This window comes from Neoarius graeffei, chromosome 8 (assembly GCF_027579695.1).
Source record: "Neoarius graeffei isolate fNeoGra1 chromosome 8, fNeoGra1.pri, whole genome shotgun sequence".
NCBI lineage: Eukaryota > Metazoa > Chordata > Actinopteri > Siluriformes > Ariidae > Neoarius > Neoarius graeffei.
Genome location: NC_083576.1, coordinates 78,112,132 through 78,136,411, shown reverse-complemented (window position 1 = coordinate 78,136,411; position 24,280 = coordinate 78,112,132). Strand labels below are relative to the sequence as shown.

The following is a 24,280-nucleotide window of genomic DNA, read 5'->3' as shown; positions in this document are numbered from 1 at the left end:
ACAGTATAAGGAAGGAGGTAAACCGGACTTGCATGATCAGTGACAGTCTCCACACGGAACTACTCAGGCAGCTATGCACTGGGCGCTTACATGGACAGGGAGTGGAGTATGTCCGAATGTAGAACATTCGGATGGTGGCGCTCCGTCACCGTCACGTGGGGATAACAAGAAAAAACTAAACAAACGACCACATTTTCAAGATTGACAAGTCTTTTTATTAGTCTAGCGGCAACTTTTACAGCAATATTGTGGGCGTAGCGCTAAGGAAGCATTGCGTACACTGAAAAGGCGTAGTTAGAACCCTGACTTGTAATTAGGGCTGTGCGATATGTGAAAAAATGAATATCCCGATACATTTTCTCCATTTCACGATATATATCTCGATATATTTAAATCTCCTCTAAAGGACCCCATGAAATCTAACTTTTACTCTTTACTGTTTTCACTACAATCCTGCAGATTAAATAACATTCTTGATTAACTTTACAGGTGGTTTTCAACAAGACATTTTAAATTGTCATGTTGGTGATTAATCACAATTGAATTGAAATAAGACTATTTTTATTCAACAAAGATGTGGCACAAACTGCAAAAACAATCTTGAAAATTGCAACAAAGGGGCAATACAATACAGAGCTGCTCAGAGCTCGACTCAATAAAGTGCAAGCTCAACACTGAGAGACATTTAGCCTAAATAAGAAAAGTGCTCTTTCATTAAATTATTTAAAAAAAATAGATCTCCAAGCTATTAACCTGACTACTGAGAACCACTGGAACATTCACAATAGAGAGAGAGATTGAGGGAGAGAAGAGAGAGATCTGCAAAACATAATTTTTCTCTTTGCACACTTTTGAACTGAATGTTTTCTGGCTCTGCCTCTCAGATGTGTATAATTCCGGCTGCTGCCTTTCGTGATGACAGGTTTTTTTGCACACTTTACAAACTGGCATTTGCTGTTCCACGTCCTCCTCGCGATATCCAAAAAAATGCCAGATGACTGACCCCTTACTTTTAGGAACCAATTCGTCCGCTTCCATTTTTAATGTGTCGCTGAAATTGACAGAGCTTACACGGTAGCCTATGCAAAATCAGCGATTGCACGAACTGAGTCAGCGCTGTAAACCGGAACTAGGAAATCTTCCCGCCGGCAGTGTTGCCAGATACTGCTGACATTTTCCAGCCCAAAATATGTTCAAAACCGCCAAAACGCACTTAAAACCGCCCAATCTGGCAACACAACCAAAACTAGAAAATCTTCCCGGAAGTTCCTGTCAGCACCGAGATGTCGCCCGGGATTGGTTGGCGAGTGCGTGACGTTATTGTTTTCTTTACCCTTAGGCAGCCTCTCACGTTACTGCCTGAGGGACAGAGAGATGTTTTAAACGAACACAACAAACACGAAACGAACGCAAGTCGGAAGATGAACATAAAATACTCGATAGTTACGATATAATAATTTTATGTATCGCACACAGAATTTTCGGCGATATATCGAGTATATTCTATATATCGCACAGCCCTACTTGTAATATGTTAGAAAAATGCCGAGTCGTGTTATGGAACCATACTTTATTGTGGCTTCTTGCATAAGCCCAGAAACGTGTTGCATTATTTGTAGAAAGTTCTTGGTAAAAGATGTTTTACTCACACACAGATATAACATAACCACACTGTTTGATCCCTTTGCTATGCCGAGTGGTTCAGAGGTAGCAGTCGTTTATGTCGGAGGGGTCAATATCCCTAAACACAAACTCAATTTAACTTGGACAGCCAAGTGAACGATCAACTGCAGGACGTGGTGATCAGTGCCAGCCGACCCACCCGGTTATGAAATAGTTCACCGAAGGTAATTCAGACCATCATGCTGTAGGCAAGGAATTATCCCATTTTATGGATGGTGTCCTTTTAATTTTGCCTTTCATGGCTTATAAAATTGTTTAATATCTGCTGAAGTGAATCAGTGAAGAAGCAAATAAAGACATCGCCCCCCAGGTCATTTGTGATAGTAGCAAATTCTAACAGGATCATTTAATTCCTGCACATGATTGATAACGACACCAGCTTAAATGGACAAAAGCCTTTCTTCTATTAAAACGCCAGGCAAAGAGAAGACCTCCCACTTCTGAAGCCAGGACCGGTGAGGATACAGGGGACTAACCACAGGTCAAATTAAATAACTTGTATAATTCCATCCCAATGACAGTGCAATCTGTCCACTCAGTTTTATAGCTCTGACCCCATTACGGTCTCGGCCTGGCATCATTTTTACCTTGATGGGTTCGAGGGTTTCATCAAAATCAGTGCCAGGGCTGTATTCGTGCTCAACAATACACTGTTGGTGATAGTGGCTGTTTCAGTGATTATTTCCTCATCATTTTATTTCATCTCACAGGTAATCTGTTCAGCATCAAATGGAGTTTAGCGCTGACATTGAAACGCATCATCTTGGGTCTGTGGTGGGTAAAGAAAAGTAATAACTTTAACATCGTAAATTAGCATAATAAGGCATAATTATAGAAATGGAAATAGAAATAGAAATGTCTGTTTAAAAAAAAAATTCTTAATTTTAGCCTGACAAGGAATGTGGTAACTATGAGCTGACGTCATCAGACGTTGTTCCCGAATCGGACAGCGGAATAATTTCAGTCCAGCTTCTTGAATTTAAGACGAGCCTCCTTGAAGCAGTGGAGGAATTGCATATTCACAGGGTGATTATTTTGGCATCTTTTTAATCTCTAGTCTTTGCAATGCAGATTACCTAAGAATAAAAAAGAGATCTTGATACAAAGACAATGTTTAATTTGTTTATTGTATATTAGTATAAATGCGCAGGTGATTATAGGAAATCTTGCGCGCTAATTGGTCGAGAAATTCAGATTATTTCTCGATAATCACTTCGAGCGACTCGGCAAAATGCCGGCCGATCGCTTCATCACCGTAAGTAAGGAAGAATCACAAATTATGAAAGAAAATGCTGTTCCTAAAAGAACTAAAGATGCTACGAAGTTTGGTCGAAAACTATTCAAAAGTAAGGTGGAATTGTGATTTATTTTATCGATTTCAAAACAAAGTATTTTATGTGACTCGGCATAGATAAGTGACACAAGTCTGCGCCGCGACGTTATTACATTTGCATGCTGCTTTTGAAGATTGAAATAAATGTTTTTTAATGTGATTTTTTAAAATAATCACCTGTGTATTTATACGAAAACGATTATCCGCCTCAGGCTCAGTGAATATCGGTGAATAACAACCTCGACTTTGTCTCGGTCATTATTTAAATAATATTGGCTGGTGTTGAGTGGTCTGTCATATATATTTCATTCGAACGAGTCGAAGATGAGTTCAGTATCATGCTAGCTGAATGGAATACATCTGATATGCCATGAAAAAAAGCCAGCCAATATTATTATTATTATTATTATTATACATTCGATGGAGCAATTATAGATTTTACAAAAAGTTAAGAACAGAGGGGTTACTTACCAATATCCAGTGCTGATTCTGATCGAATGTAATTCAAGTCCCTGTGACTTTTCCTCACCTCCAAGTAGAACTTTGACAGTATTTCAGCTATTACTCTCTTTTCCAGTTTTTTAATGTCCGTTGGTATGTTTTTCTCTTGTAAATATGCATGAAGAATTTCTACTGAAGTTTTGATAGCCTTTCGGGTGTTCAGTGCGCCTTTCTTTTCCCTGGTGAATAAAGAAATGCTTCTGCGCATGCGCAGCAGAAAACTTTCTCACTGGATATTCGCATCAGCTCCAACGTGTGATGTCATGTTGTCTTGACAACCATGCAGTATCATAAACCATATTCAACGCTCATTCTCCATTGGGTAGAGTGACGTAATACACGTAGGATAAGCGATGTGCTAACAATATTGCATGCTATCAAACCAAATGGGCGGCACGGTGGTGTAGTGGTTAGCACGGTTGCCTCACAGCAAGAAGGTTCCAGGTTTGAACCCAGTGGCTGGTGAGGGCCTTTCTGTGTGGAGTTTGCATGTTCTCCCTGTGTCTGCGTGGGTTTCCTCTGGGCAGGGTGGCCTTGAGCAAGGTACCTGACCCCTGACTGCTCCCTGGGCGCTCTGGTGTGGCTGCCCACTGCTCTGAGTGTGTGCGTGTGTTCACTGCTTCAGATGGGTTAAATGCAGAGGATGAATTTCACTGTGCTTGAAGTGTGCATATGACGAATAAAGGTTTCTTCTTCAAATGAATGAAACCTGCTAGAAGGGAATAGATCACATGTTTTTCCATGGAAAAATGTCCTGTATGTATAATAATTCAATAATATTGGCTGGTGTTGAGTGGTATGTCAGATATATTCCATTCAGCTAGCATGATATTGAATGAGTCGAAGACGAGTAGCTGAATGGAATATATCTGATATACCACGAAAAAAAGCCAGACAATATTATTATTATACATACACACTCTTCATATCAGCATTCTCAAAGGCCAGTGCTAGCTTACCTGTGACTTGGTGCTGTTAGTGCGGCAGTCTAATTACCTTCCAGCCGGTGTAGTGTTAGCGAAGGCCAGTGTGAGCGCAGTCAAACCGATTATTATTATTATTATTATTATTATTCCTGCGTAATTTACTTAGTTACTTTTAAAATCAACATCGACAGGTACACACAACGGAGCAACCTGGCAGCCAAAATTCTCTCAAAATCTTCCGTATTTAATGAAGCAAACCTGGCAACCATGTTTGTTTACAAATTGTCACTGTCGCTCGTGGCAGTGGAAGTTTTACGCCTCTGACGTGTGATGTCGTGCTGTCTTGACAACATGCAATATTATGACAATATTGCACGACACGCTCATTCTCCATTAAGGAGAGTGGTGTAATACACGTAGGATAAGTGATATGATAACAATATTGCATGCTATCAATAAACCACGAGAAGGGACTAGAATACATATATGTTATTTACCAGCTGGGAGGTCCGTATCGTGAACTACCATGATCAAGGTCTTGAAAGTACTGAGCGAGACCCTCTGGGCCGAGGTCAGTATTTAAGGCAGAGGCCATGGTATTTCACTATACGGACTGACCTTAAGCTGGTAAATAATATATTTATTTTTTTCTTTACCAAATTCTAACAGAAAACGAGAGCGCCCGAAAGGGAAAACCGAGCCGAGCCGCCATTTTGAATCCTCATTCACAGCTGTAATGCAAATGGCTTCCTCCTCAGTATACAAGTGCACTTCCATGGCAGGAAAAAAACTACATTTTGCCGCCTATGTAGTCCCTTATTTATACAAAATTGAGTCATTCAGGATTCAGCCATGTTTTTGCTCGGCGTTAGCAACAGTTAGAGGTTTTTAGCTTTCTCCTGAAATGTTTTCTTTTATTTCTTCTTCCTCAGGGTAGTAAAACTCGCTTTCGCTGTGAACACTGTCGTTATCGCTATCCATGCTGTAAAATTAATGCTATTCTCCTGAGAAATGCTGGCAAACATTTATAAGATTTTTGATAATCTTATAAATAAGTCTTATAAAAAAAAGATAAATGTCGACAAAAAAATTCTCCTATGTTTGTTGTTGTTGTGAATGAGCGAGTTGCCAGAGGTCCGTAACTGGGGTCCGTATCGTAGGATACAGACCCGCTCGCCAGCCAATCAGAGCGCAGGATTTGATGGAAACCGGACCGCGAAAAAAAGAAATGTTTTTATTCCATGGAGAAAGTGGCCCGTATGTATAATAATCACTGATATTCACTTCAACTTCAGTGAATAATTGTTAAATATTACAGCCAGATTTTTTTCATTCATCTCATCTCATTATCTGTAGCCGCTTTATCCTGTTCTACAGGGTCACAGGCAAGCTGGAGCCTATCCCAGCTGACTACGGGCGAAAGGCAGGGTACACCCTGGACAAGTCGCCAGGTCATCACAGGGCTGACACATAGACACAGACAACCATTCACACTCACATTCACACCTACGGTCAATTTATGGCCCTTTTCCACTACCCTTTTTCAGCTCACTTCAGCCCGACACGGCTTGCGTTTCGACTATCCAAAAACAGCACGACTCGGCTCGCTTCAGCCCTGCTTAGCCCCCAAAACTCGCACGGTTTTGGAGTGGGGCTGAAGCGAGCCAAACCGAGCTGAGTGAGGCTAGGGGCGTGAGGAGACACTCCCCTGCACGCTGATTGGTAAGGAGGAGTGTCCTCACATGCCCACACACGGCCCGCGAGCACGCTGGGATCTGTAAACACCGTAAACCCAGAAGAAGGAGAGTTACGAATTACGAGAATTATGAAGCCTTATGCGCCTCACCTCATCTATACGCTCTTGCCAGTATCTGTTGGCGTTGTCGGTGACAACAAGCCACAGCACCAAGACCAGCAACACTAACGACTCCATGTCCTCCATGTTTATTGTTTACTGTCCGGGTCGTGAGACTACCGCTTAAAAGCTCACTGATGTCACTGTTTGCGCCGCCAAACGACATCACGTGACGTCCACCCACTTTCGCTAACTCCACCCAATGTGTCCACCCACTTCCAGCCAGCACGGTTCAGCGCGGTTGTAGTCGAAATGCAACTCCAACAGCCCCGCTCGGCTCGACTCAGCCCGACACGGCTCAGCCGCGTTGGTAGTGGAAAAGCGGCATTAGAGTCACCAGTTAACCTAACCTGCATGTCTTTGGACTGTGGGGGAAACCGGAGCACCCGGAGGAAACCCACACGGACACGGGGAGAACATGCAAACTCTGCACAGAAAGGCCCTCGCCGGCCACAGGGCTCGAACCCAGGACCTTCTTGCTGTGAGGCGACAGCGCTAACCACTACACCACCGTGCCGCCCCAGATTTTTTTTTTTAAAGAAATTTTTTTCCCATGTATTGAGAACAGATAGGAAGATGCAATAAATGTCATCACATTTTTTTTTAAGATTGCAAGTTTGCTAGTGCCCTTTAGTCATAGTTATAGTCATAGTTATATAACAGCTCTATTCAGTTAAATCTAGCTAGAATAGAAAGATGTAATTTGTTTGGACGGGGCATCATGGGTTTTTGAATGAAGACGACGGAAACATTTGTCCATTTGTACATGAGAGCATTTACATCAGAATGGGGTCATGCAAGCAGGACCTGCCACATTCATGTCTTCATGCTTGTAAAACTGTTTCCCTCAAGCAAGCACTTAAATGCTGACACTGTACACGTAAAGGTTGTAGGACCAAAACTAAGCATTGGATCGCTCTCCTTTTTATTGTTATTATCATGCTGTTAGGGAACAAAGGCATTAAATCAGTCCGCTCCTCAGGCATGCCATTAAACTAACACTTTGTAGTTCCCTGGTTTATTGGGCTGAAGGTTGAGGCAGAGGACAGCTGTCAGGTTCGGCTTACTCAGCTGTATAACATCATGCATCTTTTAATGTACATTAAATATTTTTTTTTTAACAAGGTACAAACATGAGCAGAAAATCGACTCGGACGGTTTAGTCTGGGATTAATTATCAGGCATGAGTTTTAATTATGTTTAAACACGTTTGTCGAATTGCACTTTTTTGTCCTAGTAATTTTGTTCTTTATAGTTTGGTTTATCGTATTTAGTTTTATAATCCCTTTGATATGTTTTTAACTTATAAATCAGTTCTTCTCCTGTTAAGATTTACTCTGATGACCAAATTTAATGTCCCTTATTTTTTTTTTTCTCTCGGCAAAATCTCTAGTGAATTTATTGTCTTGCTTTGCCTGGTGTGTATTTTCAAGTATATGCTATGCCTGTAACACACTTTAATGGGAACGTATAAATAAACTCCTACGTACGTATAAAAAGTGACCGTGTAGAAAGCCATTGACTTTTACCTTTCCTGTAGGAGGATGAGGAAGTCTTTGTGCTAATATCTCCTCTTTAATGCACTGGTGGTTTCCCAAACACGCTGCGCAAGCTATTAAAATGTGATTTGTGTTTATCTGGTTTCTTTATTTTAAAGAGAATATTTGTGTATAGCCTGAAGTTTATTGTAACTATCGGTAATTTCGAGTTACAAAGGGATTTTAATTGCGAATAAGTGAATACGCATGTGTTAACAATTTGAATTCAGGATGCTGAGGCACGTCACGAGGCTCAGATCTGTAAACTCGTCCTGGAGAAGCAGGAACTAGAATGGCAGAAGGTGTGTATTCCAGCAAGACCCTGGATGTCATTCTTTTCAAGGCCATGTTGACAGGATTTACATGTCTTAAAATGTTTTGTAATAATTTTAGGAGTCTTTACAAAATCAGATCAACAGGATGACAAGCGAACAATCAGAAGCCCTTGCTGCTGTTAAAAAGCAGGTCTATATTTATTTTTTTCCCCTAAAAGATAATTAAAGTGTACAGTCCAAAAACATTAGGATGTGCTAAATACCCATTAGGATGTGCTGAATACCCATTAGGATGTGCTAAATATTTATTAGGATGTGTTAAATACCCATTAGGATGTGCTAAATACCCATTAGGATGTGCTGAATACCCATTAGGATGTGCTAAATATTTATTAGGATGTGTTAAATACCCATTAGGATGTGCTAAATACCCATTAGGATGTGCTAAATATTTATTAGGATGTGCTAAATACCCATTAGCATGTGCTAAATATTTATTAGGATGTGCTAAATACCCATTAGGATGTGCTAAATATTTATTAGGATGTGCTCAGTACCCATTAGCATGTGCTAAATACCCATTAGGATGTGCTAAATATTTATTAGGATGTGCTAAATATTTATTAGGATGTGCTAAATACCCATTAGGATGTGTTAAATACCCATTAGGATGTGCTAAATATTTATTAGGATGTGCTAAATACCCATTAGGATGTCCTAAATACCCATTAGGATGTGCTAAATACCAGTAGAATGTGCTAAATACCATTAGAATGTGCTAAATACCGTATTTTCTGGACTATAAGCCGCTACTTTTTTCCTAGGTTTTGAACCATGCGGCTTATACAAAGGTGCGGCTATTCTGTGGATTTTTCTTCCACCGCTAGGGGCGCTCTAACCGGAAGTAGAATCAAAAATAAGATAGACGAAAAATCAATGCAAAGAAGAATTAGCAGATCTTTAGCAGATAGAACACGCACGACAAATTACTAACTGGTAATTATTTTCAAATCCAGCGAAGATGATTAAAGTGACTTGTGGTTTCAAACACAGGAGAAATGAAGGTAAATAAATACCGGTTATTTTCTCTTGGTTCTGTTCCGTTTTAATCAGCAAAGTTGCTGCCGTGTTAAAAGGCACTGTTCGGAAAGAATCTGTTCAGGTACATACATGTACATTTACAGTACAAAATCGTTCTGTACATGCAGTAAATATCTAATTTTTCAACATAGATATCTGCGGCTTATAGCCCGGTGCGGCTTGTATATCTTTTTTTTAATTTTTTTTTAAAAATAGAGCGGATGCGGCTTATATACAGGTGCGCTCTATAGTCCAGAAAATACGGTACCTATTAGGATGTGTTAAATACCCATTAGGATGTGCTAAATATTTATTAGGATGTGCTAAATACCCATTAGGATGTGCTCAATACCCATTAGGATGTGCTAAATACCCATTAGGATGTGCTAAATACCCATTCGGATGTGCTAAATACCCATTAGGATGTGCTCAATACCCATTAGGATGTGCTAAATATTTATTAGGATGTGCTAAATACCCATTAGGATGCAGGGCTCGACATTAACGGTTGTCTGCTTGTCCGGGACAAGTGATCCTTTATGTCGGACAAGTTCATCGTCTCAGTTACTTGTCCGATCGGACAAGTGCCAAAATATGCCGATATTCGGGTTACATATCAAATTTATCAGTTTATTCACATGATTCCCGAAGCATCTCACTCGATATATTGTTTTGATGAATCGCCGGATGTTTCTCTTCGGAAAGAGCGATGTGCGCATGCGCAATATTCTGCTTGCGAAACCGGCCAATACCGCTTCGTGTATTTGAGCTGAAAAGTAAACGGTCGTTTACCAGACCCTCCAGGATTTCGCGATGTTGCGATTTGCAACATCAACGCAAATTCAACCAATCCCCACGAATTCAGGGCGGTGTTACAATTATATCCAATCACCGCAACTTTCCCGCAAATTTGACCAATCGTTGGTGTCGTCTTGAGGTGACGTCGACAAACTACCTTCCGCCTTACTTCTGTGTACGTTCAAGAGAAGCAGCATGCGCGAGTCAGTGTTTATATAGGCTTAAATTCTGTTACTGAAAGTGTGTTATGTTTACAGTGAAGGACTGTGCGCACTTTACATTATTTTTTACTTAATACAAGAAATTAATGGATGCCAACATTTTTGCCAAAATGGTATTTTATTTTCCATTGTTTAGGCAGCTTCAGCATCATACTGTGAGATTCTGTTCAAATTGTTTTTTTTTCTTCTATGAAGCCTGAGCCATTTATTTTATTAGTTTATAATTATTGTTTAATTTAGTCTTCAGGAGAGACTGCCTGCACACAGTACTAGTATTAATAGTTTTTTTTCTTACATGAAAGCTGAGGCATTTATATTATATTTGAAGGTAACTTCATGTTGTGCTATGAGGTTCTATGCACTTTAACTTTTGAACCAACAGGTGCATTTGGATAAGTAAAGCCTATTTTTCTGCATTTTTGTAGTCCTGGTAATCTTTTATATTGGTAAAGTTGTTTATAGGACCATTTCTCAGTGTCTTTGTTTTTTAATAAATAGTTTTTCAGTAATAACTTAATATTTAACATACTCAATTTTAATCACAAAAAGAGAAAATCGCAACAATTTCTCGCAACTTTCACTTCCTCCCGCAATGTAATCACAACAAAAACCTAAAAAACACCGCAACTTTCATCGCAACCATTAAATACCATACAGGAGCCACAATGAATAATTAGACAACAACAGTTAATCAGTGGAGGATATATATTCAAAGTTAATAATTTAAAAATGAAAATATATATATAATTTTAATTTTCTGGTTTTCAGTTTCTCATAAATAAATTAATGATTGATGGAGTCCAATTTTTTTCTGCAGTGAATAGATTTTTGTGTTAAAGTAATTCTGGTGAAATTATTTTATTACAAATAGTTTATTTGTGGGTTTTTTTTTTCTCAAATTTTTCTTTGGACAAGTCAACTTCACATTCGGACAAGTAAATTTCCTTTCAACTTGCCCGACAGGACAAGTGGTTTCAAAAGTTAATGTAGAGCCCTGGGATGTGCTAAATACCCATTAGGATGTTCTAAATACCCATTAGGATGTGCTAAATATTTATTAGGATGTGCTAAATACCCATTAGGATGTGCTAAATATTTATTAGGATGTGCTAAATACCCATTAGGATGTGCTAAATACCTATTAGGATGTTCTAAATACCCATTAGGATGTTCTAAATACCCATTAGGATGTGCTAAATATTTATTAGGATGTGCTAAATACCCATTAGGATGTGCTAAATATTTATTAGGATGTGCTAAATATTTATTAGGATGTTCTAAATATTTATTAGGATGTGCTAAATACCCATTAGGATGTGCTAAATATTTATTAGGATGTGCTAAATACCCATTCGGATGTGCTAAATATTTTTTAGGATGTGCTAAATACCTATTAGGATGTGCTAAATACCCATTAGGATGTGCTAAATATTTATTAGGATGTGCTAAATACCCATTAGGATGTGCTAAATACCCATTAGGATGTGCTAAATATTTATTAGGATGTGCTAAATACCCATTAGGATGTGCTAAATATTTATTAGGATGTGCTAAATAGCCATTAGGATGTGCTAAATATTTATTAGGATGTGCTAAATATCCATTAGGATGTGCTAAATATTTATTAGGATGTGCTAAATACCCATTAGGATGTGCTAAATACCCATTAGGATGTGCTAAATATTTATTAGGATGTGCTAAATACCCATTAGGATGTGCTAAATATTTATTAGGATGTGCTAAATACCCATTAGGATGTGCTAAATATTTATTAGGATGTGCTAAATATTTATTAGGATGTGCTAAATGCCCATTAGGATGTGCTAAATATTTATTAGGATGTGCTAAATACCCATTAGGATGTGCTAAATATTTATTAGGATGTGCTAAATGTTTATTAGGATGTACTGAAATTTCATCTGTGCTGTATGTCGAGCATGTATAGCATATTTGACAATAAAGTTGACTTGACTTGACTATGTACTAAATATGATGATAAGTTTCAGGCTCAGATTCGAGGAATCGAAGAAGAGACGGTAGGGTTTTTTTTTTGTATTCTCTCATCTAATGCTTGCAATAACGTTGTACCTAATAGTATATTGCAATATGCAAATGTGACTAATGATATGCTAATCATTTCAAAAGGGGAAACACCAGCTGAGTGCTGAATTAAAGGACAAAGAGATCACCAGCCTGAAGGAAGAGTTGAAGTTGCTACAGGTACGACTGTGCACAAGCAGCCATTATTTTCTCCTCTTGATACTGGAAGCTATATTTGGCGGGGGGGACTATAAGTCATCAATAGGAAAATGCATCTCATGGCTGACCTTTTGAGTGGGAGGTCTGTATAGGTCTATTTGGTGGTTGTCAGAAAATGACACACTGTTGGTGATGGACGGTTCAGCGCACTCTCTGTTCAAGCATCCGATTCAGTGATAACGATGCTGTTACGTGTTTATTCTTTGGTCATACTGCGAGATTGTTTAATGAAATTTATAGTCTCTTAGTAAGGTGTTGGCCCAATACAGTTCTGTGTAACTGTATTGGTGCAGTGAATCTCCTCATTTGATGATGATGGTGGTGGTGGAGGGTTGAAGATTAAAAGTCTTCAGTGTTCAACTGTCCAGTTTGGGTGAGTCTGTGCCCATGATAGCCTCAGATTCCTGTTCTTGGCGGACAGGAGCAGAACCTGATGTGGTCTTCTGCTGTTGTAGCTCATGCACCCCAAGATTTGATATGTTGTTTGTTCTGAGATGCTTTTCTGCTCACCACAGATGCAAAGAGTGCTTATTTGAGCTACTGTAGACTTCCTGTCAGCTCAGACCAGTGTGGTCATTCTCCTCTGATCTCTCTCATCAACAAGGTGTTTGTTTCTATCCACAGAACTGTCACTCACTCATTGTTTTTTTGTTTTTCGCACCATTCTGTGTAAACTCTAGAGACTGTTGTGTGTGAAAACCCCAGGAGATCAGGAGCAGTTTCTGAAATGCTCAAACCAGTCCATCTGGCTCAAACCAACACCCATGCCACAGTGAAAGAAATTCACACTTTGAGATCACAATTTTTCCCATTTGGATGTTTGAAGTGAACGTTAACTGAAGCTCTTGGTTTGTATCGGCATGATTTTTTGCATTATGCTGATGCCAGATGATTGGCTGATGGGATAACTGCTTCCATTGGATATCTTTGTTCCATATATATATATATATATATATATATATATATATATATATATATATATATATATATACGTATATATGTGTGTATATGTACTAGCACGTTACTTTTGCAAAATTCTGGGTTGCCCCCAGACTTCCACGTCAAATTTGTTGGAGATCCATTGAGAAATGGTGATGTTAACCCAAGACAAACAAAAATCCAAACATCCACCACCCAGGGGCCCACCAGGGACCCCTGGGGCCCAAATATGGAATTTCTAAGTTCTGCCAAATTGTGGCTATCTCCTGTACCAACATGCCAAGTTTAGTGAAGATCTGTTGAGAGTTTGTGTTGATAAATATAACGTGAAAGGCATTGAGGGAAGGGGTGGGTGGATGTTGTGCCTCCCAGGGACCTCCCTGGGGCCCATACATGAATTTTGCTTATATCTGCAAAATTCCAGGTCATCCGCCAACCTACTTGCCAAATTTGGTGAAAATCCATCGAGAAATGGCAACATTAGCTCAAGACATGAGATAGGTATTATATATACCGTATTTTCTGGACTATAAGCCGCTACTTTTTTCCTAGGTTTTGAACCATGCGGCTTATACAAAGGTGCGGCTATTCTGTGGATTTTTCTTCCACTGCTAGGGGCGCTCTAACCGGAAGTAGAATCAAAAATAAGATAGACGAAAAATCAATGCAAAGAAGAATTAGCAGATCTTTAGCAGATAGAACACGCACGACAAATTACTAACTGGTAATTATTTTCAAATCCAGCGAAGATGATTAAAGTGACTTGTGGTTTCAAACACAGGAGAAATGAAGGTAAATAAATACCGGTTATTTTCTCTTGGTTCTGTTCCGTTTTAATCAGCAAAGTTGCTGCCGTGTTAAAAGGCACTGTTCGGAAAAAATCTGTTCAGGTACATACATGTACATTTACAGTACAAAATCGTTCTGTACATGCAGTAAATATCTAATTTTTCAACATAGATATCTGCGGCTTATAGCCCGGTGCGGCTTGTATATCTTTTTTTAAATTTTTTTTTTAAATAGAGCGGATGCGGCTTATATACAGGTGCGCTCTATAGTCCAGAAAATACGGTATGTATAATAAGCGGCAAAGTTTGTTTGTTTGTTTGTCTTGAGCTAACGTCGTCATTTCTCGACGAATCTTCACCAAATTTGACATGGAAGTCTGGGGGCAACCCAGAGAGAGAGAGAGAGAGAGAGTACACGGTTGTGTGAAGATAGGAAGTTTGTCTTCGAGTGGTGAACATATTCACAAGTGAGTGAAGCAAACGAGTGAAAATACTTTCAACATGAGAAGATAAACTTCATATCTTCATGCCATGGTGTAATGGTCTTTATATTATATGGACACATCCACAAAAAAAATACACAAGTTAATCAAAAGAATTTTGATTTTGAGCCGGTTCACCATTTTGACAATGCGCATCGAGTCAGCGGGAAAACACTGGGAGTGACATCACTGGAGTGAAATATCGGTGAACATTATACATACAGGACACAATTTCCATGTGTTCTATTCCCTTTTAGCAGGTTCCATTCATTTGGTTCGATAGCATGCAATATTGTTAGCATATCGCTTATCTTACGTGTATTACGTCACTCTACCCAGTGGAGAATGAGCGTTGAATATGGTTTATGATGTTGCATGGTTGTCAAGAAAACATGACATCACATGTCGGAGACGTAAACCTTTCGCGCTAGCGAGTGACAGTGACAATTTGTAAACAAACATGGCTGCCAGGTTTGCTTCGTTAAATGCAGAAGATTTTGAGAGAATTTTGAAAGAGAAAGACGCTGAACACCCGAAAGGAATGTGTATGAATAATAATAATAATAATTACCGGCTTTTTTTGTGATGTATCAGATATATTCCATTCAGCTACTCGTCTCTCGAGTCGTTCAGTATCATGCTAGCTGAAATGGAATATATCTGATATACCACTCAACGCCAGCCAATATTATTTAAATATGTCACTCAGATCCGCGATGTATTTCGGATGAAAAATGCGAGTTTTTCAACACGAGAAGATAAACTTCATACCTTCAAGCCAACGTGTGATTTTCTTTTTATTATATCGACACATTCACACCTTAACACACTGGTCTGAATGCCAAGTTCATTGCTACGTGCTTTGCATTGAGGCAGCATTATTGCGTTTGTAAATACAGATGTTCTATGCTGCCTTTATGTGCTACTCAGAAGGTCCTACTTTCCACAGCATATGTTCAAATCGTGCTATACGCAGTGACGTATGGGGTCAAGGGGCATCATAGAGTGTGATTAATCTGTGTTAATTTTTTATGATACGTCATTTTTGTACAAGTAATTAAAATGAATGTGTCATTTTATCAACCCTAAACACACACACACACAGGTTCATTTAGAGGTCAAATGGTACAGAAGAACCCTCTTAACAAACTTTTTCTTTTTATTACTGTTTTACAGTTGTTCAAGTACAGTTTGGAGAAGAAATTAAGCGAGCTGGTAAGGGTTTACAATTATATAAATTGTTGACAGAGGCAGGTGGGAGAGGGAGAAATTAAAGAGGAGGATGTGGGGAGGAGAGACTGGCTCATCACAAGTAACGGATAGGGAGTGTGTGTGACACTTGAGCTGCCAGTGCAGCAGAGAAAATACCACCATTAAAATATTTTATATCAGAGCTTCGCTCTGTTTAACCTTTCAAGTGACAGAGAGAAAATCTGTTTGATACAGACAATCAGAAAGTAACGATAGAGAGCGGGGGTGAGGGGAGTTTCATAAAAGTCCCTCAGGCAAAAATGAAAATCTTATGTGGCAGGGAGAAGATATACTCAGCCAAGATGTTAAACAAAGGTCTTCTGCCCCAGAAAGAAACCCCAGCACGGCCCTAAATGATTAAGATCTTTTATAAATGCCTTTCTGAATTACTGATAGAAGAGAAAGATCCTGGTCTTGGTCTGAGATGCTCAGCCTTTTAAGCTGAGGTTATTTTTTATCAAAATGTCGAGGAATTTCACCAAAAGGGGGAGTTAGAGTGCAGAATCTTTCCAGGAGCAGAAGGTGCAGCTGCAGACTCAGGTGAAGGACAGCCATCTGAATCAGCTGGCAGAGGTGGAGAAGCGTTTCAGGACGATATCGAGACAGTTCGCTGTGGTCAGACAGGCGCATGAGAAACTGGAACAGAATGGTAGGTCAGACGCCTGAGAAAAGCAGCATATTACACTCAAATGCAGCTTTAATGTCACCTCCCAACATGTTTATTGCATCTGATTGGTCAGAAAGTGCTGATTAATTTTCTGTAACAGCATGGCTTGTACGTAGCATCAGCTGCAAGGCAAATCAAATTGTTTATTTGCCGGATATGTTTTTATAGTAACAAGAGACTATTTTAATTCTAAAATTATTCAACAGGACTTTTAAAATTTCTGCCTAAATTCTGCTCTCCTTTCTTTATGATGATTTATGAAAGAAGACTTGCATCACTTTGAAGTAAAGCTGTTTTTTTTCTTCTTTTTTAAACATCCTGACACCTGAAAACTATAATGTGCCGAGCTATTTTTTTTTCATTACCCTATTAGTTTCATGAAAGAAAGGGGGAAAAAAGAGGCCACTTCTGATCATTCATACCTGCTATAATATAAACTAGATAGAGACTGTGACTAAAGTCAGAGTAATTTCCGCTAGCCGTTACAAACCGGGACGTCTGGTCACTGTGCCCTATTGATCGGGAACGGTAAAAGATAGAGAATGACGCTTAGTGAGGAAACCTGATTGAAAAAATCATGAAAATTGACAAAATCCAATTTTTCATGGATCATTCCGGATTAGTGATCCAGATCACCACCAAAAGTCATAGCAACGTAATTCAGTCCAGAGGTATTCTTCATGTGAAATTTGGTGATGATTGGGTGCAAACTGAGGGAGAAATAGCGTCCTAAAAAACGTTAGGATAATAATAATAAAGTAGAAAAATCCTGAGGGACAGTAACAATTTGCACCAGCGTTGCTAGCACAAATTAATAAAACCAGGAACTAACTTGTGTTGTGGACGTCCCACAGCATTAAAACTAACTTTAAACTGATGTTGAATGATGCCATTCTTTCATAAATAGAAAGTTGGCAAATCACTGTTGTATATGAAGAATAAAACACTTTGGAATATGCCATTATTGGAAAATAATCAGCTCAGAGATGATAATAATCACTGGGCCTCATCACATCACCTTGTCATTGATTATTTTGTTATAACAGTGCACCCCACAAGTGTTTAATTCCTACGTTATATGAAAATGTGCAATTGCAGGCCATGCAACAGCAGTTTTTTTTTTTTTTTTAAATCCCTCGCTGGCCAAAAGGCCCGAAGGTGGATTAAGTCATGGCGAAGTCCGTCTGTCCATCCTGGAAAGGGTTCTCATCTTCTGAAATCAACTCCTCTCGTAATTTTTGGAGGAATTTCACAAAACTTGGCAGAAGGCTTTGTTATAGGACAGTAATACGCATATTGCAATTTCGTTTGCAATATATTGTAGCGGGGGATATTGTGCTCTCGGAGCACTCTTGTTTTTTGTATGGGTGCAAGTTTTCCGGCATGTGCCGGAAGCTCCCTTTTTTTCGGTTCTGAAAAAGTCATTTTTCCAAATCGTGTAAATCCATTAAGATTTTTTTTTGGGGGGGGGGATAGGGATCACTGTCTCACTCTCATAGGGCCAATGATTTTCCACAATCGCGGAAAACGGACGGAAATTACGGAATTTTTATAGTCAAACATTGCTCGCATGTCAAAGTGTAACTGCCGCAGAAGGCTTCTGCGTAACTGCCGCTAACGCCCAAGCAGACATGCCTTTCCGGTCAAGGCAGCTTTGTCAGTGATTGTGATTGGCTTGTGGCACACCTCGCCAGCCAATGAGCTGCTTGTTTACAGATTCGCTCCCCGCGTCGCAACCAGAATGGCGGCCGCAAAAAAGAAATGAATGCTCTGGTGGCCAAGGACGCCATATGGTTGCCAGTGGCGAGTGTGGACGTTGACCGCTCCTTTTCCATGTATAAACATCTTCTAAATGACAGAAGATTCAGTCTCACGGACACCAACACTAAACAACTTATGATGCTCTATCATAATGGCGATATCGAGCAGCGTTTCTCGGTACTCTGAGAGCGCGCAATGATTGATCTGCAAGGAATATTCAGTACTGTCATTACAATCAAAGTTAAACTATTCTAGTCTGTTTGAGAGTGTGTTCTGTGTTCTGTTAGGAAACATTGAGTTTGTTGTGTACTAAAAAAGATGGATATAGAGTAATATTTTTAAACAGTCAGTTATGAGTATTGTCATTACAGGCTCAGTAAGTATTACTGAATATTAATTTATCCCTATTAATTTATCAGTACTCTAAATATTATATTGAGATTATATATGCTATTATATTGCATATATTATATATGAGATGGGTTTTTAGTTAACGGTGATCCTAGTTTCTTGATTTATCTGTTATCAGTATGTCAAGTAAAATATTTTGAGTTGTCTCAATCTGTGATCTCACTTTAATTTTTTTATTAATGCAATTTATCAGCTTACTGTCAGTGTAATTGTTTTATTATATATATTTTTTCATGAATGACTTCATCATGCAAAGGACCATTTGTGTCTAGAGATGCAATACTTTGAAACCCAAGTAAAATTATGCCAGCCAGAATTACTAAATTGGAGCCAAACAGAAAAATTTTGAACTGAAATTGTGAAACGGAATTGAAATGGAATTTTTCATTGTCCGAAACGGAAAAAGCCAGATTTTGAAACGGAAAATCATTGGCTCTACTCTCAGTGTATTACCGGGTTACCGCGGTACAGTCTCTGCACGAGACAAATCTTTTCATCTCGTCTTCGCCACAAACCTCATTCAATTTATACACTGCTCACCGACGAGCGGTCCTGACTAGGCCGTTGTTTCACGGTGTTATACATGTGTGATATCATGTTTCACGCACGTAGCACGTTGTTCGACCAAATCAGCACAGCTATTCCAGTGTATATATTGTAAAAAAGGTATCACAGCAAAAGCATATTAAAAATGGTTGTTCCAACATTTAAATTAGTAGTTGCTAGATGTTTTGAAATATCAAGCCTTGTACTTGAAATATTGTTAGTTCAGATGAATTGATGAAATGTATTAAACATCTCATCTCATCTCATTATCTCTAGCCGCTTTATCCTTCTACAGGGTCGCAGGCAAGCTGGAGCCTATCCCAGCTGACTACGGGCGAAAGGCGGGGTACACCCTGGACAAGTCGCCAGGTCATCACAGGGCTGACACATAGACACAGACAACCATTCACACTCACATTCACACCTACGCTCAATTTAGAGTCACCAGTTAACCTAACCTGCATGTCTTTGGACTGTGGGGGAAACTGGAGCACCCGGAGGAAACCCACGCGGACACGGGGAGAACATGCAAACTCCGCACAGAAAGGCCCTCGCCGGCCACGGGGCTCGAACCCGGACCTTCTTGCTGTGAGGCGACAGCGCTAACCACTACACCATCGTGCCACCCCATTTTAACTTGTAATTTAAATTTTTTTTCGAGCCCTAAGGGGGGGCTCACCCCCCTTTGTAACCCCCCTTGCATGGCTGCACCATGCACGTCTGACCTTGTCAGACTTTTCAGGTTTTTGAAAATTTTATACTTGCACCCATGTTTTTTTTTTTTTAGGGGAACAGGGTAGGTGTGTGTAAGTTTTGGAGAATTTCATATTTGTGCATTCACATAGTGTATTCTAAACCTTTTTCTGTCAAACGAAAATATTCATGGCCAAATAATTCATTCTTCAATGCAAAATATGTCTACTCTTCAAACTGAGTATTTGGGTGACTTTATTAAGACAAGCTGTTTATATGTTGGATCCCAGATTAAAGCTGGGTTAATTGGCCTGCATTTTGAAACGAGATCTCAGCCAGCTTGTGAAGATGACTCCAGGCTGAAATTCCTGTCTACTTGATGGTTATTTTATTCAAGACACTATTTCCTAGATTAGATTTATTATTTCACGAATGTCTGCACTGGCGATAGTGAGAGTCTGCATAGTAAAGGTAATCGTTCCTGCCTGGTATTTGGTCAAGTCATGTTTAAATAGAGTTTATGTTGAGTGGATGGTATAATAAACATTATTATCTGCTCCTTCCAAACAACAGTATCAGTATTTATGTAAAGCAGTCATGGTTTTTAAGGCAACCATTAGTTTATGGGAGATTTCTCCTGTACAGACTGTATGGTCTGTATCAACAGGCTTCTCATTAGCGCAGTTGAAAAATGCTTCTGAATGCCTGTGAAGTTTTATCTGCAGTTTAATTTGACCTCTGTTTGTATTTTGTGTAAGTCGAGGAGGCAATGGGGATTAACAAGAAACTTGTATCCATCAACAAGAAACAAGAATCTACAATTGCGACCCTGAAAAAGGTAATGCTTTTAATTTTTATATCTATCTATCTATCTATCTATCTATCTATCTATCTATCTATCTATCTATCTATCTATCTATCTACCTACCTACCTACCTACCTACCTACTGTTCAAAAGTTTGGGGTCACCCAGACAATTTTGTGTTTTCCATGAAAAGTCACACTTTTATTTACCACCATAAGTTGTAAAATGAATAGAAAATATAGTCGAGACATTTTTCTGGCCATTTTGAGCATTTAATCGACCCCACAAATGTGATGCTCCAGAAACTCAATCTGCTCAAAGGAGGGTCAGTTTTATAGCTTCTCTAAAGAGCTAAACTGTTTTCAGCTGTGCTAACGTGATTGTACAAGGGTTTTCTAATCATCCATTAGCCTTCTGAGGCAATGAGCAAACACATTGTACCATTAGAACACTGGAGTGAGAGTTGCTGGAAATGGGCCTCTATACACCGATGGAGATATTGCACCAAAAACCACACATTTGCAGCTAGAATAGTCATTTACCACATTAGCAATGTATAGAGTGGATTTCTGATTAGTTTAAAGTGATCTTCATTGAAAAGAACAGGGCTTTTCTTTCAAAAATAAGGAAATTTCAAAGTGACCCCAAACTTTTGAATGGTGGTGTATCTATTAGTGCTGTCAAAAATGTCGCGTTATTATCGCGTTAACTTGACTCAATTTTAACGGCGATAATTTTTTTATCGCGAGATTAACGCTCTGTGACATGATGTAGGTTTTTCATAAGCTTTTGAAACTGCCAGGAACTTGGAACAGAGACTTTGCTTAGAAAAACGATAGCAGCTAGACTGTAATGCCACGCCCCGCACAGCCAGAGTCCTCTGCCCTCCCCCCAAAGAACCAGCGCGGGCAGGGCGCGCTAGCCCCGCACCTCGGGACGAAGAGCCACGGTGCTCGGCTTAGGTTTTGTTTTCCCATCAGCGGCTCCAGCCCGACTTTGCAGTGGCTGTGACAAGACGTGTTATGCTCTGCAATAAAAAAAAAAAAAACATTGGTACAAAGCAAGCCCATTCACTTTTTTATGCTGATAAGAGAATTACAATGGTTTTTCATGTGACAAAAATGTGTGATTAAATTGCGATTAATCGCGAGTTAACTATGACAGTCGCGACATTAATCGCGATTAAATATTTTAATCGCTTGACAGCACTAGTATCTATCTATTAATTTATTTACGCATATGCAGATTTTGTCTGAATATTATTTATATTTAAAAAAAAAATAAATGGATTGTCTAAATGAAAAAGGCTTAAACCAGAATGTATAGAATGTATTCATGAAATAATAATAATAATAATCATCATCATCATCATCCCTTGGCCAATATGTTTTAACATTCAGTTCTTAAAATATATAACTTTAAGCAAGGAGGGAAAAAAATCTCCCAAAAAGTAACACACACCCAAAAAAAAAAAAATTTCCTAAGGTGATCAGTCTGGCACAAAAACATTTTTCACTTAATTTTTTTTTAAATATAGAATGTTCCTAAAGGTTGAGAATGACACACAGGGAGCTACAGTAATGCTGTCAAATGATTTTAAGTTTACTTACATCTTCTAGCTACCAAAAAAACATAAAAAAGACCTACGAATTGGCTGTCCGTGAGTGTGGACACCATTCATGAAAGGTGACCTAAACAACCAAAACTAACCTGAACCTTTGACTCTGATATTTTAATAGTTGATTGAAGTGTAAACTCTTTTATTTTAGGACGTGGAGAAGCTTCACAGTGAGCTGGTAAAAAGCAAAGTTGTGTCCATCTGCAGACCTGGAGAAGAAAGTTCTTATTTCCTGCTGAAAGAGCAACAACTGCAGGAGTTTAAACAAAGGCTGACTGTGGTACATTTTTATATTTTCTAAAAAAATAAATAAATAAATAAACCAAGGAAGGAGAATAAAAGAAGTGTGACTCACTGCCGAGTTGGATCACTCTGTCTGTAGGAGACTGAACTGAATAAGAAGCTCAGAAATGAAATTGCTGGAGAAAGAGCAGAGAAGCAGGTACGTGTATGAGCGCTGAATTGTTGACTACTGTGGCTACAGGTGCAACATTTCAAAGGTATGCAAAAAAAAAAAGATTTTTATAGAAATTTTTATTGGTTTCAGTATTTTGTGCTGCTAAAAAAAGTGCAGTGGTAACATTTCACAGTAATCCTAGCCTTAAGCCGGTAATACATCTCACTCAGTGGTGTGTGTGTGCGTGTTTGTATGTATGTGTGTGTGTGTGTGTGTGTGTGTGTGTGTGTGTGTGTGTGTGTGTGTGTATCAGGAGCTTCTGAGTTCCCTCCAGCATGCCCAGTGGCTGCTGCAGACTCAGACGCAGGCTGTGAGTCGAATTGAACAGCAGCTTCTCACTCACACAGAGGACTACCAGGTTAGTCTGTCATATAACATCAGTTTGCATCATCCACCCTCTGTGTGTGTGTGTGTGGGTTGGTTTACTAGGTTTTATTTACAGAACTGTTTGAATACTATCCCAGTTTCCTTATTCACACACACACACACACACACACACACACATATATATATGTGGGTCTGTCTCAGAAACTGGGTTCTGTTAGCCTGGGAAATCCCATGCTGCTTTGCACAATCGTTCCGATCTGAAAAGACAGCATGGAAACTATGGTCTAAAGGCTCGCCTGAGTTAGGGAGCCAATCAGAGAGTGGGGAGGGATGGAAAGACGGTGACGCATACTACTCGACAAACGGAAGCTTGTAGTTTATTTGGGACTGTTTACGGATCACATTTAACATGGCGGCGAGCGATACGAACCAAACTTTCGATCAAGCTTTAGACACTTCTGAATAGTTTAGAGCGAAAGTTTGTTTTAAAAAAAGAACAGCGTTTGGCGTTTCAGTCTTTCTTCGCCTCTTCGTCTTCTTCGTCGCTCTAACTACGTCACCGGGTACAACTGCCATGATTGGCCATGGGCTACGTATATGCCAAATGATAGACATTCGCAACGTCCAATAAACGGCCATTGACAATCGTAAACCACACCTCCCCTACGAGAAATTCAATAGGCGGGTTCCAGACCATATTTCACTTGTGATATGGTCTGGTGTTAACCAGACTAGGGTTCTATGGGGGTACCCCACAAAATATACTCACAGTCAATAAACTATACAGTTTTGAATGGTGATGTTGGTTTTAATTTGAAATAAAATAATGAAAGAAATAATACAGATAAAACTAAATCTTTGATGTGAATACTCTATTCAGAATTTGGCAAAAATTCTGCAAATTTGTGGAAAAATGGCAGCTTGATCTGGGACATGATAAATGGTTGACTACATCGCATTCCCTTAAAAAGGTTGTAGTCCACTGAAAAGTCTACAGTTATCACTAATTGTATTTTAAGTTGTAACTTTATACACCTAAGGATTGGTGCGCTCACAGAATAATCAT

At 39.2% G+C, this 24,280-nt stretch overlaps 1 protein-coding gene across 1 annotated transcript in view; it reads left to right on the top strand.

Annotated features, from left to right (window-relative positions):
* LOC132890922 (coiled-coil domain-containing protein 73-like) overlaps positions 1–24,280 on the top strand; it is a 56,305-nt gene that overhangs the window by 16,274 nt on the left and 15,751 nt on the right. Inside the window, exons 3-12 of the mRNA XM_060928280.1 lie at positions 8,067–8,138; positions 8,230–8,301; positions 12,211–12,246; positions 12,356–12,430; positions 15,855–15,893; positions 16,443–16,578; positions 20,766–20,845; positions 22,582–22,710; positions 22,813–22,872; positions 23,141–23,245. Of these exons, the coding sequence (XP_060784263.1) occupies positions 8,067–8,138; positions 8,230–8,301; positions 12,211–12,246; positions 12,356–12,430; positions 15,855–15,893; positions 16,443–16,578; positions 20,766–20,845; positions 22,582–22,710; positions 22,813–22,872; positions 23,141–23,245 (804 nt within the window). The remainder of the gene's footprint in view (positions 1–8,066; positions 8,139–8,229; positions 8,302–12,210; positions 12,247–12,355; positions 12,431–15,854; positions 15,894–16,442; positions 16,579–20,765; positions 20,846–22,581; positions 22,711–22,812; positions 22,873–23,140; positions 23,246–24,280) is intronic.